The 22511-nt window shown below is 41.2% G+C and overlaps 1 protein-coding gene across 7 annotated transcripts in view; it reads right to left on the bottom strand.

Annotated features, from left to right (window-relative positions):
* Positions 1 to 22511, bottom strand: part of WDFY2 (WD repeat and FYVE domain containing 2) — a 225843-nt gene that overhangs the window by 12297 nt on the left and 191035 nt on the right. For all 7 annotated transcript variants that reach the window (XR_004966163.1, XR_004966164.1, XM_036300337.1 and 4 more), the window contains exons 7-8: positions 22195 to 22321; positions 4547 to 4652 (exon numbers count right to left, since the gene is read on the bottom strand). Coding sequence is in view for 5 of the 7 variants with exons in the window: in XM_036300337.1 (XP_036156230.1) it covers positions 4547 to 4652; positions 22195 to 22321 (233 nt within the window). In the remaining 2 variants the exon portion in view is untranslated. The remainder of the gene's footprint in view (positions 1 to 4546; positions 4653 to 22194; positions 22322 to 22511) is intronic.

Genomic DNA, 22511 nt, shown 5'->3' with positions numbered 1-22511 from the left:
ACAGAGTGCTGAGTGCTATAACCTAGGTGGAGTTCAGGGGGAGCTGGGGCTTTATCAGCAGTCTTGACAGCCACCTTGAGGATTCAGGACTGTGTCTCATCCTCTGACCGTATGTAATTATATCTGCTTTGTGTACAATTATGTAATTGCACATTACACAGCTTTCTGTGTTGGAGGGACAGAACCTGACCACGGTAGCTCCTCGGAGACACAACTTGTCCCTGCCCACTCGTGGCACAGCCCAGCAGGGTTTGAAACTCTGCTCCTTGCCTCATGAGTCACACAATAGCCTGACTTCGTTCACTATTTCCCAGCCCTATCACAAATACTCTAAACTATGTCAAACGGGTTTAAAAGTTGTGTGAAGTTTAAAGCTATTCTCCAGCAAATCTTCATAGATTAGGCTTATAGTGACTCTGCATTTGCTTCTCCAGTACCATGTTCATCTCTGTAAATTCATCACCTGGCAGAGGCACTGATCTCTTTCCACGTGTCACCAAACCCAAGGAACCTTAAAAAATAAACCCAATCCCAGGGTTTCCCAAAAGTGAATTCCAGGGAACTCCCATTTGACTCTTTTTTTTTTTTTAATTTATTTTTTTTATTGCTTAAAGTATTACAAAGGGTATTACATATGTGTCCATTTTATCCCCCCGCCCTAGACAGTCCCCTAGCCTCCCCTATCCCCCAATGTCTTATGTCCACTGGTTATGCTTATATGCGTGCATACAAGTCCTTTAGTTGATCTCTTACCCCCCTACCTCCTGCCCCCCAACCCTCCCCGGCCTTCCTGCTGCAGTTTGACAATCTGTTTGAGGCAGCTCTGCCTCTGTATCTATTATTGTTCAAAAGTTTATAATGGTATCTATTATCCATGAATGAGTGAGATCATGTGGTATTTTTCCTTCATTGACTGGCTTATTTCACTTAGCATAATGCTCTCCAGTTCCATCCATGACGTTGCAAATGGTAAGACCATTTGACTCTTAATGTAAAAGAGGCCTGAGATCAAACAAGTTTGTGAAACATGTGAACAATAGCCTGTTTCCTCCCTGAGGTTCATAATAGACAGCAGTGTAATAAAGGCCTGGGAAGGCCTTTTTCTTTTTGAAACTGCTTTTTTTTAAAAAAAATATTCTTATTGATTTCAGGAAGGAAGGAAGAAGAAGAGAGAGATAGAAACATCAATGATGAGACAGAATCATTGACTGGCCGCCGCCTGCATGCCCCACACTGGGAATTAAGCTCACAACCCAGGCATGTGCCCCTGACTGGGATCAAACCTAAAACCTTTCAGTCCACAGGCTGATGATCTATCCACTGAGCCAAACTGGTTAGGGTGAAGGCCTTTTTCTATTGATGTAATCCTTTTCTAGGGAATACCTATTAAGGAACAGTTTTAGGGATTTAGCATATTCTCCTACCTTCAAACAGAAATAAACCTAAAGCTATACATGTTCTCAAAAGAAAAGTAGAAGGGTGACATTTTAAGAGCTCTAATTCCTTTTTTTATTTTTTTTAAAGAATAGTTTATTGCTTTTAGAGAGAGGAAGGGGAGGGAGAGAGAGAAACATTGATGTAAGAGCCAAACATCAATTGGGCTGCCTCCTGCCCACTCCCCACCGGGGATCAAGTCCAAAACCCAGGCATGTGCTCTGACCAGGAATCAATTGAACAAGCAACTTCCCCATGCACAGGACGATAGCCAACCAACTGAGCCAAAACCGAAGAAAGTAAGCCTTAAGTCGCTTCGTAATTTTCATGTCTTAGTCAATTTAAAGCCAGATTTAAGAAAATAATACAAAGGTTTTAGCTAAAGACATTTTACACCTAAAGTCATACCTATGTTGTGATTTTTTAGAACAGTTCTGATGCAGGAAGATTTACAGAAAACTTTAACATAAACACATCACTGCATCTTTTACAAGGAAGCATGCAAGGTTTAGGACGCATATCAAATGCTCACAGTGGTGTCTTATGAATGAGGAGGGAGTTGGGAGTAAGTATCGGGTAAGAGAAAAAAATTAAATCACCATATGATGTGTAGTATAATTCAATCTCATTTTTTGTTAAAAAAACCTTCCATATGTGTATATGTAGAGAAAAGTGTAAGGAAGAATACTTGCCTGTTAAGTGTGATATTTCTGGGTGGTGGTATCATGAGTAACTACATTCTATTTGTTAGTGAGCACTCTGTAATTTTCTACAAAGTGTACTTTATTACATATACTTTGAAAAAATGATAACATTTTGAAAAAATGGATGTTATTAACCCAAGGGTATCAACCCAATACGATCAGCCACTTGATGTCTTTATCGTCTGCCCCACCCCCCAGCTAGCCTTTCGTTTCTGCTGGCTTCCCCTGCGCATGCACACCAATGCTCCATGTGCCATGGCTCATGTTCATCTGGTCTTTACTCTTGCTGTTTCTTGTCCTGGTCAGAGCACGTTCAGACCCCATCAATCTTTTAGAACTATGTCCTTCCACATACCCTTCTCTGAGAATATCAGATGACAATAGTAACATCCCTTCCTAAATATCCAGAACTAATGCCCTATCTTACATCTACTGCAATTAATTCATTTGTACCATTTCATAGTTTCCTTAAGTTTTCTCTCACATGTCTTTTCTTCTAGAAAGCCTGCCAGCGCTGCAGGGCAGGGACTGCTTCATCACAGTCTCAGACCTCCCCAGGTGAGCACTGCACAGCACTTGCCATACAAGAAAGGTGCTCTACAGATACATCTCGGGATTTCTGTTTATATGACACTTGCAAAAAAAATGGATGGAACCATCTCCACTGCTCATTTAGAGTTCTGAATCGCTCAATAAGATTTAAAATAGTCAACAAGTACTGAGTGCTCATATATCTGGATGTCAAAAGGCATAATTTTAAGCAAGATGGCTCTAGGGACTGCCCACCAACCACCTGGTTTTATTATCCTCCTTTGGGCCTTTGCCCATCATGGGTAGAGCCTGCCTGCTGCTCAGAAAGAGTTGCCCCTCACAACAAGATGCGCCTTGATGGTACTGGATTCTTTTGAGCTAAAGGCACCTGAGACCCTGCAAGGTCAACATAAACTTTTATCTGTCCCTTATAGAATATCTATAGGGCAGGGCAAACGTCTAATAACTGAACATGCTCTTCTTACTGTCCTACAATGATCTTCCTTCCTTCTGAAACCCCAAGGTGATTCCTAGCCTAGAATATGATTATTACGTCATTTTCCCTCTCTGTCTTTGAATCTCTCATGTATGTAAGTTCTCTGACTCTCTCACATATGTGGAGTTCACATACATATGTATGTGTTATATTTGGTTATTTTATCTTGTTAATCTGCTCCTTGTCTATTTGAAACTTAGACCAGCTGAAAGACCGTGTGGGTAGAGAAACACTTCTTCCTCCCACAGTGCACTGAGGGGAAAGAGCCCACTGGTCCTCTCCTCCCAGGTCAGGCCAGTCAGGCCAGGGAAGAGGCCAGCAGACTGGCTGTGACTGTGCCTCCCCTGCAGCAGCTTCCATGCAGAACCACACTCCAAAGGGTAGCCTGGAGCATGGCTAGCACACAATGCACTGATTTCCATGCCTTTATACTGATGGGGCCAAAGGGTACTTTGAAAAGCAATATTCTATAATTCCCTACTTCCTAACAATAATGATCATTTTAATTAGTTACTAATGGAACTCCTGTGGATTTATGGTTTCAGCAAATCAAGTTTTAATCTTCTGAAACATTTAATTACTGACATTTGAAAGGCATTAGATTGTGGGTAACATTCTCTTGAAATGAGATTAGATGAGGGCAGGGAAGGAAGTTGGGAAATTGCTTTTGTCTTTTTTTAAAGTATTGCTTTTCTGAAACTGGAAAAGCATACAATGCCAATGGGAAAGTTTACCCACCATCATTCTAGGGAAAGGAGAATATATAGTTACCTTCAATGTACTTGTCAAAGGGGATATTCAGTAAACATATCACTTGTTAAGACACTCAAAGTTGAAAAAGAAAGGTAAAACTTAGTAATATATGCTGAAACTGTCAAAGTATATATTTATATCTGGAGAACTATTTAGGAGATGACTCATAAAGAAGCATAAAATAATGATTTTGAATATTTCTATTAATAATTAAAGAATGTCACTTCATCAAATACCATTTCTCACACACGAGTGATCATTTCTATCAATACATAAAATACATGAGTTCTCTGTTTTCATAGGGCACTTTATACCCAAGGACTAATCACCTGAAAAGAGAAGGTTCCTTTTTCTCACCTGAAATTTTGTTGTGAATGTTGCAACAAATTTAAAGTCTACACAGCTTACTCTCAGTCTAAATTCTTATGAAATCTCCATCACTTAAATGTTAAATGCCAATTTGTGAGAGGCAAAAAAATAGAAACTCCTATTCTACCAAAGTGTTTTTCCTCTATCTTATTTCAAGGCTTAATTGTAAAAGAAATAAGAAATGAGCAGGAGGGCCAGCTGAGCTGTTTTTCAGCACAGCCAAGAATGGCAGAGCCCAGACCAGCAGCTGTGCACCTACCTCCTGCCTCTCCACGTCCATGTTCCAGATGACTATGCCACCATCGCTGCCACATGAGATGAGCTGACGTGTGTGCTGTGCATAGGAGAGGGCCTGGATTTTGTCACTGTGAAAGAAAAGAAGAGTTAGCCTCAGTGCAGGGGAGCAAGTGAAAGCCCAGAGGGAAGGAAGCTCAGCAGTCAGGGAATGAGCACACTCACTGCTGAGCCCCAAGTGCAGACTTTAGAACTGGGCTGGAAGTGTCAATATGCCAACTGTGGAAGGGTACCAAGTTTAAAAGTCAGAATGCTTGTTTAAGATCCTGAGGCCAGCCAATCTTTGTTACATCTAAGGAGAAAAACTGATTGTTAAATTGGCTGTAACATATTACTGGTTCTTTCCTTAAATGATTAAATAAACAATTATGTGCACATGTTCATGTTATACTTGTTCAAGAGTCATGATTTTCTTTCTATAAAGGTATCTTTTATATAACCAAAATATATAAGGAACTCATACAACTTAACAAAAGGAAGACAAACAATCCAATTAAAAATGGGCAAAGGACCTAAATCAGGGGTCCTCAAACTATGGCCCGCGGGCCACATGCAAATACAAATATTGTATTTGTTCCCGTTTGTTTTTTTACTTCAAAATAAGATATGTGCAGTATGCATAGGAATTTGTTCATAGTTTTGTTTTGTTTTTAAACTATAGTCCGGCTCTCCAATGGTCTGAGGGACAGTGAACTGGCCCCCTGTTTAAAAAGTTTGAGGACCCCTGACTTAAATAGACACTTCTTCAAAGTGGACATACAGCTGGCCAAGAGACATATGAAAAAATGCTCAAAGTCACTAATCATCCAAGAGATGCAAATTAAAACCACAATGAGGTATCACCTCACACCTGTCAGAATGGCTACCATCAACAAATCAACAAACAACAACTGCTGGTGAGTCTACGGAGTAAAGGGAACCCTAGCACACTGATGGTGGAAATGTAGACTGGTGCAGCCACTATGGAAAACAGTATGGCATTTCCACAAAAAATTAAATATGGAATTGCCATTTGACCTAGTGATACCACTTCTAGGAATATAGCCTAAGAAATCTGAAACACAAATCAGAAAGAATGTATGCACCCCTATGTTCATAGCAGCACAATTTATAATAGCCAAGATCTAGAAACAGCCCAAGTGCCCATCAGTAGATGAGTGGATAAAAAAGCTATGGTACATTTACACCAGGGAATTCTATGCAGTTGTAATTAAAAAAAAAAAATGATCTCTTATCCCCTTTTTTTTAAAAAATATATTTTATTGATTTTTTACAGAGAGGAAGGGAGAGAGATAGAGTTAGAAACATCGATGAGAGAGAATCATCGATCAGCTGCCTCCTGCACATCTCCTACTGGGGATATGCCCGCAACCCAGGTACATGCCCTTGACCGGAATCGAACCTGGGACCTCTCAGTCCGCAGGCCGACGCTCTATCCACTGAGCCAAACTGGTTTCGGCGATCTCTTACCCTTTGAGGCAGCATGGAGGGACCTGGAGAGTATTATGCTAAATGAAATAAGCCAGTCAGGGAAATACAAGTATCACATGATCTCACTCATATGTGGAATCTAATGAACAAAATAAACTAATGAACAAAATATATTCAGAGACACAGAAGCATAGAACAGACTGCAGAATCTCAGAGGGAACGCGGGGGAAGGTGGATGGGTGGAAAGTGATCAACCAAAAAACTTGTATGCATATATGCATAACGCATGGACACACACAATAGGGTGGTGAACACCTGGGGCGAGGGGCCGGCTAGAAGGGGTCAATGGGGGTAAAGAGTGACCTATGTAATATTTTCAACAATAAAGATTTAATTTTAAAAAAGGTATCTTTTAAGAGTTTTGGAGGTTATCGATACAGATTTAACCCAACAGAGCCAGATGAACCGTGTTGTCTGGGGTGAGCAGCACGCCACGGGCGGCTTTCACAGGTAAGTCATTTCTTGGCTCAGAGTGAATCCTCAGCAGCATTAGACTCGAGCTACACTGACTTTATTTCTCTAGTTTTTATTCCCTCTTTACTGACTTGTGTTTATTTTTCTTTCTAGTCCTTGCATGGTTGACAAATCATTCCCTCTTGGTGGCAGCCATGATGGAGAATTCAGTTTTATGGTCTGACAAGCTGATGATAACAAAAAATCCTAGAGATATAATTTCTGTTGGGTGGGAGAGAGCAGGGAATCTGAGTTCTTGGTCATTTTTGTTTGAATACTGTTCTATCTTGAGTTCAAATCAATTAAGAACTCTGTGCCCCCTGGGAAGAAGAACAGCACTTTGAAATATGGACTGGTGATGTTTTGTGTTTACTTTTGACCCATGGCTGAAGCTGTAGAACTGAAGCTATTAAGCTCTATGTGTTTGTGCCTACAATTCAGAAAAACCTTTTTATCTTTTTAGTCTCTATATATAAAAGCCTAAGTGACCATCTGACCATCCAGTAGCTATGATGTGCAATCACCACCAGGGGGCAGATGCTCCACGCACAGGCATGGAAACATGGAACAGACTGAAGAATCTCAGAGGGAACAGGGGAGGGCGGGAAGAGATTAACTAACGATCTTATATGCATACCAGAGGCCTGGTGCACAGATTCATGCACCAGTGAGGTCCCTTGGCCTGGCCTGTGGGGATCGGGCCAAAACCAGCTCTCCAACATCCCCTGAGGGGTCCCGGATTGCGAGAGGGCGCAGGCCAGGCCGAGGGACCCCACCGATGCATGAATCTGGGCACCAGGCCTCTAGTTAATATATATTTTTATTCATTTCAGAGAGGAAGGAAGAGGAAGAGAGAGATAGAAACATCAATGATGACAGAGAATCATTGATTGGCTGCCTCCTACACGCCCCCTATTGGGGATCAAGCCCACAGCCTGGGTATGTGCCCTGACTGGGAATTGAACCCTGACCTCTGGTTCATAGGTCAAAGTTCAACGGCAAGGCTTTTATCTTTTGTAGTATATGGAACATTTTCCTATTTACAGAGTGTATCAATAAATTAGAGTATAGCACATTTTAAATTACAAAACGTGTTCTGTTTGGTTAATAAAGATAGCAAGTACTTACAAATGGAATATTCCTAAATTTCACAGAAAATAAGAAAATTGAACCCCTACAGCTTTAAATTTACTAGACATAAAAGTAAAAATTATTTTATAGAAAATGTTATTTAACTCAATAAAAATTTTAGAATTTAAGTTCACAAAATTAAGGTAACTCTTTGGCAAATGAGATTAGTATGATAAGTTTTATCAGTGTTAAGTATAATGTAACTGTACATTTTATTTTATTTGAGTTGATTTCTCCTAAATTTATATAGGACAGTGGGCCAAATAAGCTAATATTATGCTTGTATGTTTAAGATTATAAAAAATATATATTTGTGTTCAATTAAATGGAATACTTTTTCTGACAAACTTTTTATATAAATAGCAATTATGTTTTATAGCATATCAACTTAGAGATAATTCCAAGATCTTTAAGTAACTTAAAAAAGACTAATAAGTTGAGCTAACCATTTAATAATCATTGGACACCAACCTAGCTAGATAATTTCCAAGTTAGAATACTGAAACTTTGATTACAAAGCATATTAAGTTTATATGTATTTGCTTCTTATTTTTCTACAGACCGGCTATGTGATTCATGTCAATGAATGGGTTCATTTTTGCCACTTTAAGGGGATGAAAAGTGATGTGTGTGTCACAGGTGAAATTTGTTATATGTGTCTGTGAGCTTTGTTAGTCTGCTAAAATGCCTGGATATGATAGACAGTTCTTAATTATCTTACATCCTCCTGAGGAAATACAGGTTAGTTCTTTGGTTAATTATTATCATTAAAATGTGTTGTTGAGGCTGCCAGTTTCAAATAAAAAAATATAATAGTATATACATTTTATTTTTGGTGGCGATTATGTGAGGAATTTTTATTCTACATTTTAAAATGTTTTTTAGTAGCTTTATTAAGAAATGCATGACATACTATAAGCTGCACATACATAAAATGTACAACTGATCCATGAAACTGTCACTACAAGCAAGGTTATGATTTATCACCCCAGAGGTATTCTTTTGTCCTTTTGTAATCTCTCCCACCCAACTTTCCCCATCCCTCCCTCAGGCAAACACTGTCACTACAGATTAGTTTGCATTTTCTAGAGTTTTATAAAAACAGAATAACATAGTATGGGTTTTAAACAAATGTTTGATTTCTTTTACTCAGTGTAATTACTTTAAGATTTATTTTTCTTGCTCGGTGTATCAACAGTTTTTTTTAGTTGTATTTTATTCATTATTTATCCATTTTTTTTTAAAATGTATTTTATTGATTTTTTACAGAGAGGAAGGGAGAGAGAGATAGAGAGTTAGAAACATCGATCAGCCGCCTCCTGCACATCTCCCACTGGGGGTGTGCCCGCAACCCAGGCACATGCCCTTGACCGGAATCGAACCTGGGACCTTTCAGTCCGCAGGCCGACGCTCTATCCACTGAGCCAAACCGGTTTTGGCTTTATCCATTTTTTACTTGATGGATATTTGAGCTGTTTCCAGGTTGAAGTGATTACAAAAAAGAAAACCATGTTCTTTGAAGTACAAGTCTTCGGATGGACAGATACATAGGATGGTTCCAGAATGGCTGGATTACATGGTAGATGCATTTAATTTTTAAGTGACTGCTATACTGTTCTCCAAAGTGGTGTACTGTTTCTATGCCCACCAACAGTGCAATTTTTTATTCTTCCAAAGCCTCATCAAAATTTGGTCTGATCAGACTTTTAAATTTTAACCATATAACATATGGGTAGCAGCATCAGACTGTAGTTTTAATTTGTACTTTCATAATAACTAATGATGTTGAACATCTTAAAAAGAGTAGCTTTGTCTTAAAGCAGTGGTTGTGACACTCTTTGGTACAGGACTTTTTGACACTCTTAAAACTTATTTGAGGGCCTCAAGAGCTGTTTAAGTGAGTGATAACTATCAATACTTATTACATTTGAAATAAAAACTAAGAAATTAAAAAAATATATTGATTTATTTGAAAATAGCAATGATGAATCCATTTCATTTTAACATAAATTACATATATATTTTATGAAAAGTAACTGTACTTCCCAAAACAAAATACATTTTTACAAGTCTTTGTAATGTCTGGCTGAACAGGAGAGAGCCGATGTTCATCGCTCTGCATTCGTTATGATGTCCTCATCATGCAGCCTCTGGAGAACTCCCGTGTATACTTTTGAGAGCGTATAGATAAAAAAAGGCAATTCTAAAGTAAAGTACAAATTTATTCCAGAATATGAAAGAAAAAAAAGGCCAAAACTTGGAAAGTGAATTTTATTTGCTTTGGTTTAGAATACTTGAGCCTGAAAAAAAGCTTATAAAATACATTAAAATTTTGGCATAGTTTCCAGTTTTGATGGCTTATTTCCTTGGTTTACTGATTAATGCCTTTGACTACAATGCAAAAAGGTGTTCTTCACCCTTCTATGGAATCAGCCTAGCTAGTAGATATTCTATCTCAGCAAAATTATTTTCAGCGTTTTATGTTGACTTGATTGAAGTCCATGATTATTTTTTTAAAAAGGGCCATCAATTGTGAAAAGAGTTAAGATTTGTGTTATTATTCATTACAAATGTTTTATTGTTACTTTAGTTATTTAGATAACCAAGTATTGTTTTTTAGGCACCTGCACTCCTATCTTAACCACTTCTTTTGTTTTTGCCTTCTGTATTAAGCCCTATATTTAAAATTTTATGATACTTTTACACCTAAAACTTTGAGATTTCCTGGAAGGGAGCTGGAAAATCATAAAGATTTGTTCCTTTGCTTTATAAAACGGGAGATGCTATAAATAATTGCATTTGTTTGCAATGTTACTACTTTAAGAGGCATGGGAAGACTTGTCAGATCAGGAGAAATGCTCAGTCTTCCTTAGGTTAGGTCAGTGTAGGTAAAATATACACATTTATCATTAAAATGTGTTGTTGAGACTGCCAGTTTTATTTTTTTATTTTTATTTTTTTTAAATATATTTTATTGATTTTTCACAGAGAGGAAGGGAGAGGGATAGAGAGTTAGAAACATAGATGAGAGAGAAACATCGACCAGCTGCCTCCTGCACACCCCCCACTGGGGATGTGCCCGCAACCAAGGTACATGCCCTTGACCGGAATCGAACCTGGGACCTTTCAGTCCGCAGGCCGACGCTCTATCCACTGAGCCAAACTGGTTTGGCAGAGACTGCCAGTTTTAAATACAATTAATACTCCACAAGTATTTCTGAAATTGTGTATTTTATGGGAAGGCCCTGGAGATTTATGAATGCTCTCATTGCCTATAGTATGTTTTTACCTTCAGGGGAAATACTGACCAAAACTATCAGGAAATAGTTATGTAGGTATAGCAATAAAGAATTTTACTCTTCTCCATCCTGGTATTGTCACAGTAAAGAAATCGCCCATTCCATTTCTATAATCTATGGGTAAGCTTTGTATTACTCCGATGATTGCCTGAAGGCTTTGCTATGAGTGACAGGGCAGACAGGGGAATCTCAGAGTTCTGTGCAAAAGGACTATCCATACCAGGTATTTAAAAGAATATGAATATTTAAAAATATAATAATACCTGGTAGTTTAAAATAGCTGACATTTTAATACATTGCTGAGATAATTTTTAATATGTGCAAGTGGACTGAATCAGGATTTCCTTGGATTTCTACATTCTTTTAGGTCTGTCTGCAGATGTCTTCATGAATGTGGACTACTAAACCAAGAACTAGCAGGACAAGAACTAATTATAAAGACTAAATGAACCGAAGAGGGAAATCTCACTATGTTTTCTGGAATACTGTTAATGTTTCAATGTTCTATTTTCTGGATATGTAAGAATGCCTTTTCTCTTACTTTTTATGCTAGCTCTAACCTACAATTTAGTGAACTCTGCTTTTAGAGGCTAAATTAAAACATTTAAAAATGATATCCAATTCTCAGTGAACTTCCAGAATTAAAAACTGTTACCGAGTGTCCTTAATTTCCATGGCAATATAGTTATTTCATAGGTTCACTTAGAATCTATCTGCAGGATGTAATTGAGCAACCAAGCCCTTACCTAGAATATCATTAGAAAATGATGCTCACTGAATCAGGTATGACTAGCCATTTTAAGAACTAATGGAGCCAAACCTACAAAGTTATCCCAAGAAACTGGCCTGGTACCTGGTTTTGCAGTGTCCTGGCCTTACCAGTGGTAAAAAAGCTACCAAGGCAGGAACCCAGCAAATGTGGGAAACCTCGAGGAATTCAACCAAGGTTATACTTACTATAAGTGAAAGCAATATGGTGTAGACTAGAGTTTCTTTGGTTTCCTAGCCTTGGGGTAGAAAAGCCCAACCCAAGATTTCTTATGAAAACTTCCAGAGAGAAGTTAATTTTGTAGGCTACTTAATAGTTGTTAATACTGTATGACTGTATATTTGCAAAGCAAACCAAGAAGGCCAATATGGTAATTACCACTCTTACTTCACCAATGTAAATAATTAGGCCATTAACAATAATCTTTGAGATTATTATGACTACAGAAGAGGAGGGGGGAAAACTGTCAGGTAGACTGTGACTTTGAAATGGGCAGAACGAAATTACTGGGTACCTGTTCAATGGAATATTAGGTGTTGTCTAGCACACCTTTCTGGGTTACCTGCTTTTAAAGGGGTCTGCACCTTTAACGGAACTATTTTATAACTCAGTAATTTATAGAAAACTGCTATTACTGCAAATGAATCTTGTCCAGTGAAGATACAACTAATCTCCATGCCCCAACCCTCCCAGGGCATAGTCAATTGTGATTCTACTTACAAATTTATTGCCACATTTTCCATTGCCTGTGCATGTTATCTACTCTTTGGATTTTCCTTGGAACTGGTTGTAACATCTTACTATTTCCTGTATTAATTAATAACTAATATAAAATCTTTGGCACATAGTCACTTAAAAAATCAATTGTTTTCTAACTGTCCTAGTTATTTCCTACATTTTAAAGTATGGAGTACCATCATTCTGACACTCAGGTGCAAGAAGGAAAATCTATCTAGTTGAACAGTCTTGCAACCCTATGATTTGAACTACATTTCATTTGTTAGGGCATTTTGATTTGGTTGTAAAACCAAAATAAGCTCCAGAAGAAACTGTACTGCCACTCATAACTGGCAGCAACATTTGGCAACAAATACATTATTTATGGAACTCCAATACTATTAACATTCCAACACAGAAGAGTGGAAAATAGTGATGAATGCTGGATTCCAAGCTTTGCAACAAAGCTGTTCAGGGACTGCTTGATTTACTGATTCAAAAAACAACCACTCTGCAGTTAAAAACAAGGTGAGAGAACATCCCCAGGTTCACAGATTAATGGTTATAAAGAATAAACTATACCTTCTTCTTGCAATTATGTTTCATCTGACATCACGGTAGCATTTATACTAGAAAGCATTTCAAAACTGGTTATTATTTCATGGTTGAGTGCTGCAATGCCAATGATCTTACATCTGCATAAAAACCCCCTTTCCACAGCCACCAGATCTGCCATCACACAGACTCTGCTCAGTGGGATGGCTTCACTCCGTTCTCACCAGCTCTGGAGGTAACACATATCTGACCAGGCCCAGCTACATAATCTGGGGGCCACTGCAAAATGCAAACACAGGGCCCCTCGTTAAAATGTAAGAATTACAATATAGTGACAGCAGAGCATTCAAACAAGCGTGAGGACCTTCTGAGCACGGGGCCTGGTGTGGCTACATCGGTTGCAGAACCAATGAAGCTGGTCCTGTGTCTGAAGCTTCTTAAGCAGAAGGGAAAAGAAGCCATTATCCTCTTCACAGAAACAGAATTTCAGGCACAGGCGAACATCTGCCCAAATGTCAACTCAGGCCCTCTTCCACCCCTTAATGGCATGGGGGACTTTGAGGATGCTTATAATAAAAGATACACATGGTAAGTGAGCAGGAAGAGAGAAACCTACAGCTGTGGTTGTGAGACTAAGAAGCAAATACAGAAGCCACGAGTGCCAAGGGTCGATGCCGGGGTCCAACCCCAGCAGGTCCAGGGGTCCCCAAAGGTGTGGACGGAGTCGGCGAAGAAGGAAGGACACGGAGACAGTGTTCAGTTGATCAGCAGCCTAGCCTGGATCTCCAGCCAGGATCTCCAGCCAAGTTCTGGTCTGGATCTCCAGAGAGGTTCTGCTTAGGATCTCCAGCCAGGTTCTGTGTCCATGTTCTCTTGCTAGGTTCTCCAGGTTCTCCAGCCAGGTTCTGTAGCCAAGTTCCCTCGCTAGGTTCTCCAGTCAGGTTCTGCCCAGGTTCTCCAGCCAGGTTCAGTTACCAGGTTCTAGTCAGGTTCTCTTGCCAATTTCTGTAGTCAGGTTCAGTCCAGGATCTTTTGCCATGTTCTCTCGCTAGGTTCTGTCTCTAGGTTCTGAGGCCAGTTTCTGTCCAGGAACTTTTGCCATGTTCTCTCCAGAGAAGTTCTTCTGTCTCTAGAGAACGTTCTGTGTAGGTTCTGTGCCTAGGTTCTGTCTCTCTCTGTTCTGTCTTCTTACATCTGTATTTATACCAGTTGATTCCAATCCTATCAATCTCTATTTCAAAGGTTAAGGCGTTTCTTATCTCCATTCCAGGGAGTAAAGATTATGTAGCTTAAGCATGATTGTTCATAGTTAAAGTGATTAATTACCCACCTGGCACTTAGTTAAGAGGTTTTATTCCCTCCCTAACTTCAGGGGAAAATCCCTACCTGGGGAAACAACCTTTCTCAGAGACCTTGGTTAAAACACATAGTGCCAAGAAGGTGAGCAAACATATTAAGAACAGTATGCCATATATGCCAGGTCCCTTGAAACAGCAAGCATGGACCGGCTCCCGGCAGGTCATGGCTGTGACCAAGCCTCAGGCAACCTGTAGATCCCAAGAAGGGACCCATCACAAGGGACCACACAGACTTTTTATCTGTACTTTAAATCAAGTTACCATTAAATTAAATTGCCAAAAAGCCTTTAGGAGCCTAGGAAAACACTGTTATAAGAAAAATTATGGTCCTAAAGTTGATCATGGAATGATATTATCTAAGAATAAAAAAGGATCTAAAAAGCCCTTGTGCCCTAGCTAGTTTGGCTCAGTGGATAGAGTGCTGGCCTGAAGGACTGAAGGGTCCCAGGTTTGATTCTGGTCAAGGGCACATGCCTGGTGCGGACTCGATCCCCAGTAGGGTGAGTGCAGGAGGCAGCGATCAATGATTCTTTCTCATCATTGATGTTTCTATCTCTCTCTCCCTCTTCCTCTTTGAAATCAATAAAGATATGTTTAAAAAAATAAAAAGTCCTTGTACCATTATTGGATTTGACAAGGTGGGCATGGGGCAATAAATGTCCAGTTTTATGCTTCGATAATATCCATCCAACTGTTAACTGAGACTTGAAAAACATAACTGGCCCCTAAAACTGGACCTTTTCCTTTGCCTTTCCCTCTCCAGAGCTAGCACATAATCATGTTCCCTTTGTTGCCGGGAAGAAAAATATCAAAATGCTTGCATTGCAGAAAAAATTATATAGAAGCATACTTTTTTAGCCTTTTCCCCCCTTGGACTTGGAAACATTTTTGCTGTCATCAATCAGTTACTCTAGTGTTAAAGCTCTCTCTGTTTTGATGGGGTGCTTACCCACAAAATCAAACTAGATACCAAAATGTTGTATTTCTGCTGCTGAAGGATGGTATGAAGCTAGAGAACCTGGGACAAAGCCATGTGAAGCTGTCCTCCACCCTATGGTTGGACATTTCCAGAAGGGGGAAGGCAGTCTTCCCACCATGAGGGACGGGAAGCTCTGGTATGATCTGCTCTCTCCAGTTCCCCAGCTGACCAATTCAGTCCCTGATTTGGAACTCTGACTACCCCTAGTCACCCTGAGGAAGGTGGAAAAATGAGTGAGTGCAGGACAGAAAAAAGGGCAGCCTTGGGCCCTAAGCAGAAACTCTTTGGCCTCTAAATTATAAAAGAGAAAACATCATATGGCATGGTGGGGACCATGTGTTATTCAATCTTTATTTTTCTATCTCTGGTGCCTAGTGCAGTGCTGAATACAAAGAAGGTTCTGAATAGCTTCCTTAGTTCAAACTGCACTAAAGTATGGGAGACTTAAGCTGCCAGTGAGTCTTTGTGGATGGTAGCTCAGTATTCTTATCTAAAAAATTGATATCTGGGGAGAGAAACCAAGATGGTGGCATAGGTAAATGCGGGTGCTCGCTGCCTCCCACATGCATGTCAAAATCACAACTAAAATGCGGAACAAACATCATCCAGAACCGCCTGAAATCTAGCTGAATGGAAGTCTTATAACTAGGGAAGTAAAGAAGAAAGCACACTGAGAGTAGTAGGAGGGGCGGAGGCACAGAACGGGCTGGACCAGCATCCCAGTGTACCACTTTTTTAATCGAAAGGAAGATTGTCTCTGCAGAGGACCCCTGTGAGGAGCAAGGGGTCCCAGCTCCACACCAGACCCCCAGTCCCAAAGCTGGGAAAAGAAGTCCCCATAACTATGGGCTATAGAAACCAGCAGGAATTGGGGCTCAGGGACAAGGAGGCTGCTGAAAACTCACCTGTTCCTCTTAAAGAGCTGGTACATGAACTGAACTTACAAGGTTCCGCTTCCTCTGAGCTCCAGTGCCACGGCAAGGCTCTGGGTGACCCAGACACATACAAAGAGGAACTGGATTGCCTGACATCTGAGCAGGAACTCAGGGGCAGCTTTCTCCCAGATGCAGGTGCTTGCAGGGTCATTGTTCCTGTGCTGGGACCTCCTGGTAACAGGGCTGACTGGCAGCCATGTCTGTTTGCTCCACCCTGGTGATTCCCTGAGACTCCACCTTATCCAATTTGCAGCCCCACCCAACCTGTGTGTAGCAGCTTTTGCATATGAATGGTCTGTCCTTGCTTAGGCTTCAGACTTTGCTAAAATCTCTCAAACAGGCAAGAGCTGGACCAAGGTGCACCAAATCCATCAATAAAAGGCCCAAGACCTGGCACTAGCAGCAGCCTGCCTTGATTCAGAGCTGAGTCTTGCGTGGGCACTTCTAAAAATGATACAAATACGAGGAATCTGTAGATCTTTCTGTAGCTCCTGATGGGTGGCCCCAGGCAGTGGCTAACTTTGCACCTCCCTGGAGATCCAAGAGTCAGTGCACCAAGTGGACAGCATCAGACCACACCAGATTACAACTCTACACATTGGTAAGCAACACACTCAAGGGGACGACTCAGTGAGCACCAAAGCACCACTGAAGCAAGTCCTGCTCCATAGGGGTGTCTCCTGCACAGCAGCTCTCCCATTGTAGTCCCAGCTGGTCCTCACAGACAACTGGTCTGGAGGTCAATTACTCCCAGTGACACCAACAGCAATCAAGTCTCAACTACAACAAGACTGTGCACACAGTCCACAAAGGGGCTCACCTAGAGTGCTCAGCTCAGGTGACTGGGGAGGCTAAGCCACTGGGCCCTATAGGACACATATTACACAAGGCCACTCTACCAACACCAGGAGATATAGCAGCTCTACGTAATACATAGAAACAAACACAGGGAAGCAGCCAAAATGTGGAGACAAAGAAACATGTCACAAATGAAAGAAATGGAAGCAAGCAAACTATTGGATACAGAATTGAAAACCATTCTGATAAGGCTACTCAAGAATCTTCATGAGACCTCCAAGGGACTTAGTGAGACTTTCAAGGATCTTAATGAGAATGCCAAAGACACAAAAAAGGACCAGTCAGAAATTAAGCACATACTGACTGAAATAAAGAATATTATACAAGGATTCAACAGTAGAGTAGAGGAATCCGAGAATCAAATCAACGATTGAAATATGAGGAAGCAAAAAACAATCAGAAGAGCAAAAAGAAAAAAGAATCCAAAAATATGAAGGTAGTATAGGGAGTCTCTGGGACAACTTCAAGCACACCAACATTTGCATTATGGGGGTGCCAAAGAAAGAGAGCAAGATATTGAAAACCTATTTGAAGAAATGACAGAAAATTTCCCCTACCTGGTTAAAGAAAGACTTACAAGTCCAAAAGCACAGAGAGTCCCAAACAAGAGGAACCCAAATAGGCCCACACCAAGACACATCATAATTAAAACGCCAAGAGAAAAAGACAAAGAGAATCTTAAAAATAAGAGGAAAGCAGCTAGTTAACTACAAGGGAGCACCCGTATGACTGTCAGTTGATTTCTCAACAGAAACTATGCAGCCTGGAAGGGAGTGGCAAGAAATATTCAGAGTGATAAATAAATAGCAAGGACCTACAACCAAGATTACTCTACCCAGCAAAGCTATCATTTAGAATTAAAGGTCAGATAAAGAGCCTAACAGACAAGAAAAAGCTAAAGGTGTTCACCACCAAACCAGTATTACATGAAATGTTGAAGGAAAAAGAAAAAGATAAAAAATATTAACCATAAAATGGCAATAAATACATACCTATCAACAACTGAATCTAAAAATCAAAATAAATGAGTAAGAAATCTAATGAACAGAATAAACTAGTGAATAAAATAAAATCAAAGGCATGGAAATGGAACAGACTGACAATTCTCAGAGGGAAAGGGGAGGGGTGAGAAGTGATTAAATGAAGATCTTATATGCATATATGCATTTCCTGTGGACACAGACAATAAGGTGGCAAAGCCTGAGGCAGGGTGGGAACCAGGTGGAGGGAGGCAATGGGGAGAAAAAAGAGGGACATTGCCGGGAGCCGGTCCATCCTTGCTGTTTCAAGGGACCTGGCATATATGGCATACTGTTCTTAATGTTTGCTCCCCTTCTTGGCACTATGTGTTTTAACCAAGGTCTCCTCTCTGAGAAAGGTTGTTTCCCCAGGTAGGGATTTTCCCCTGAAGTTAGGGAGGGAATAAAACCCCTCAACTAAGTGCCAGGCGGGTAATTAATCACTTTAACTATGAACAATCATGCTTAAGCTACATAATCTTTACTCCCTGGAATGGAGATAAGAAACGCCCTAACCTTTGTAATAGAGATTGATAGGATTGAATCAACTGGTATAAATACAGATGTAACAACACAGAACTTAGAACACAGAACTTAGAAGACAGAACCTACACAGAACCTACACACAGAACCTACACAGAACCTAGAGACAGAAGAACTTAGCTGGAGAGAACATGGCAAAAGATCCTGGACAGAAGCTGGAGACAGAACCTAGAGACAGAACCTAGCGAGAGAACATGGCAAAAGATCCTGGACAGAAACTGGCCAAAGAACCTAGAGAGAGAACCTAGCGAGAGAACCTGGCTGGAGAACCTAGAGACTGAACCTGGCTGGAGAACCTGGACAGAACCTGACTGGAAAACCTAGCGATGGAACATGACTACAGAACCTGGCTGGAGAACCTGGAGAACCTGGCTGGAGAACCTAGCAAGACAACTGGACACAGAACCTGGCTGGAGATCCTGAACCAGAACTTCGCTGGAGATCCCAACCAGAACTTGGCTGGAGATCCTGGCTAGAGATCCTGGCTAGGCTGCTGATCAACTGAACGCTGTCTCCGTGTCATTCCTTCTTCGCCGACTCCATCCACACCTTTGGGGACCCCTGGACCTGCTGGGGTTGGACCCCAGCAGGACATCTGTAATACTCTCAACAATAAAGATTAAAAAAATGATATCTGCTTTCTCTTTCAGACGGTTATCATAAGATTAAACTGGGGGAGGGGTGCCTGTGTGTTTTGAAAGATCTTTACTAAATACTAGAGATCTGGTGCATGAAAATTCATGCACTGGAGGGGGCGTCCCTCAGCCTGGCCTGCCCCCTCTCACAGTCCGGGAGCTCTCAGGAGCAGGAGGTGACCCAGTGATCAGGGGAAGGCAACGCCCCATCACACCTCTGCTACTGCCACTGCCGGCAGCGCAAGTCTTGGCCGGCCCTGATTACCTGAGCCTCGGGCGGCCCTGGGCGGCTGGGCAGCCACCATCTGAGGCTTGCCTGCGCCTTGGGCCGGCCCTGGGCGGTTGGGGGGCTGAAGGGACTGGGGGACTTTAGAAGCAGGTGCGTGGGGTGGGCCTGGCCTTTCTGCATGCCTGCCACCTGGGCGGGGCTGAGGGGACTGGGCGCCGCCATCTTGTGGCTGTGGGCACCGCCATCTTTGAGGGCGTGGCAGTCAATTAGCATATCCCCTTCTTATTGGCTGTGGGCGCCACCATCTGTGAGGGTGGGACAGTCGATTAGCATATCCCCTCCTTACTGGCTGTGGGAACTGCATCTTTGAGGGTGGAGAAGCAAATTAGCATATTCCCTCCTTATTGGCTGTGGGCGCCGCCATCTTTGAGGGCAGGGCCGTCAATTAGCATATTCCCTCCTTATTGGCTGTGGGCACCGCCATCTTTGAGACAGTGTGAGGGTCAATTAGCATATTCCCTCTTTATTAGATAGGACAAGGCATTATATACATACAAGAATCACTGAACACTGATCCAGTGGCCAACTTTCAGGGAAAAGGAAAGGCTGCTGTAAAGGGGGCCTATGACTTCTTTCCTGCCTGATGCCCTGGCCCCTTCTTTCTTCCTCCTTCTTTGTGAATCCCATCCTCCTACTTGAGCAGTTCCCATGGTTCCCCTCAGGCACTCACAACTAAACCACTCCAACAGGGTGACACCAACTGATGCTGAGGAAGTTTATTTCTAGCTCTCTGACACCAAGGCAACCCCTCTCAGGCGAAGACCTAAGAGCTCCTTATAGAGTTGACTTTATTACTAAACTTGAGTTAAATAAAGTACCTAACAAAGGCCTTCTGCCATTGTTCCTATCTAAAGCTGTGCTTACTGGTGGCTCCTAATCTCATCAACCTGCCTCGCTGAGTTCTAAGAGTGTGATCCTCTCAGGATAAACTCCAAGTATGATCTGTTCCATTTTCTAAAAGACCAAGTTTATATTTGTTAGAAACTAGAGAACCTATTAGTTTAGGTTTTCTTTCTCTGGGATTGAGAGACTGTACCTCAACTTTATAGTTTTTCCTCTTACCAAACTGTAGGTGTAAGTTTCCTACAACAACACTCTCCATCAGGGTGCTCAGCACACAGTAATGCTGGCATGGAGCATTGTGACACTTTCCCACTCTGTGGACGGGTCATTCAAGACTGCTCGCAGTCTTCATCAACCACTGTGTAAAAGCAAAGCTAGTTATAAGCTCACCTGAATGAGTCCAACAAATATTACTGACCTTCATTCAAAACCTGCATTTTATTTCTCTGAGAGAGCCTATGTGTCAGGAATTATCTGGCAGATAAGATAATAACAGAGTATTATTAAACAGGACTGTGATTTCTCTCTTCACTTAACATGGATGATGCCAACTCCTACAGGATCTTGATGCATGTCACCTTGTCTGGAGAGAAATATAAGGGAACTATTCCTCTAATGAGCAGATGACAAAGTCCAAGTGGCCCCACAAGCCAGCTTTGGCCCCAGACAACCAGTCTGCTCTCTAAAATGGGAAAGAAGGGTTTAGCTACTTCTCCAACACTAAGCTATAACACTAAAATAATTATCTGTGCATGGGCCCTCCAAAATTGGATTAGTTCAATAATCCTGAACTACTTAGGAGACTGTTTTAAAACTACTGTTTCTAAGCAGATTTATAGGAAGAGCTAAAACCAATCAGCTCACTGGGACATTACTGATTTGTTTATGGAAGTCTGTAGTCACTCTCAATATCATTTGGAAAACTTCATAAGTTAAAAACAATTTAGATTAGAGTTCCACAGCACATCTAAAGCTCTTTTCTGCAGCATGTTCAGACTCTGTCCCCAGAGACTGTGGGTAGTGCAGTGTAGGACAAATCAGAGTGTGATCTGAGGTTCACCAGCAGAGAGCTGCCTGGGATGGGAGGCCTGCTACCATCCAGATGCCCTCAGCTCCAGAGCAGTGACCAGAATCTTTAAAGACAGGGCCAAGGAAACTACTTTAAACCAATTTCTCAGTGATCTCTGTGCCCAGCCAAGTTTGAGAACTTGCTCCAAGGAAGCAAGAAAGCTTTCTCAGCTCTTCCTTTCAGACCCCTGAAATCTGTCCTAAGGAAGAACCTGATAAATACTTGAAGTACAAAAGGTACTGTGTCAGGAGGAATATTATCTCACATATTTTCCTTAAGCTATCAGGAATCTTGATGCCACATTTGACCTCAATTATAGAAATTCTGTAGGCCTTCATGGCTTGTACTTTTAAACTCTTCTTCTTTCATTCTCAACGTTTTACTCTTATATTCCCCCTGGTTCTAACTTTTACCTTCTTTTTATTTGCTGCCATTATTTTATCTTATGGTTTCTATAAGAGCTCTCAAATCCTCTATGGAATAGAATGCAGTATAAATAAGTAAACATACTTACACACAGACATAAATCAAAGTGGCCATTATTTGTTTTCCTACCCTGTTCCTTCCCATGCTGAGATCCTGCCATAGAGACTGAACCACACTCCTTTGTTCCAGCTTTCAGCTGGGAATTTTTTCTCAAGAGTTCTTTACAAAGCACCAACAGCCTTACTTGTGTCCTTGGAGCTCGATGGCAGTTCCTTTTCTCCCACCGATGTCCCACATGATTACAGAGTGATCAGAGCTGCCTGAGAACAAAACTCGCTGGACCGGGTCCCAACAGAGAGCAGTCACCCCACCTGAGAGACCAGACACAGTGGAACATTAGTCACATAGTAACAATATTATTCACCAATAAAATACGAATGCAAATGAGTTAGGTTCTTGTGCAGTTCCTGGCATACAATAATGTTTTTGTTTAAAGAGTAAACAATAAGTCCCCAAAGAGAGAATAATTGGCTCTGAGAATAAGAATTCCACAAATTTATT

This window comes from Myotis myotis, unplaced genomic scaffold (genome assembly GCF_014108235.1).
Source record: "Myotis myotis isolate mMyoMyo1 unplaced genomic scaffold, mMyoMyo1.p scaffold_m19_p_3, whole genome shotgun sequence".
In the NCBI taxonomy this organism is placed as follows: Eukaryota; Metazoa; Chordata; class Mammalia; order Chiroptera; family Vespertilionidae; genus Myotis; species Myotis myotis.
The sequence above is the reverse complement of the archived record's forward strand: the minus strand, read 5'-3'. Positions and strand labels throughout refer to the sequence as shown.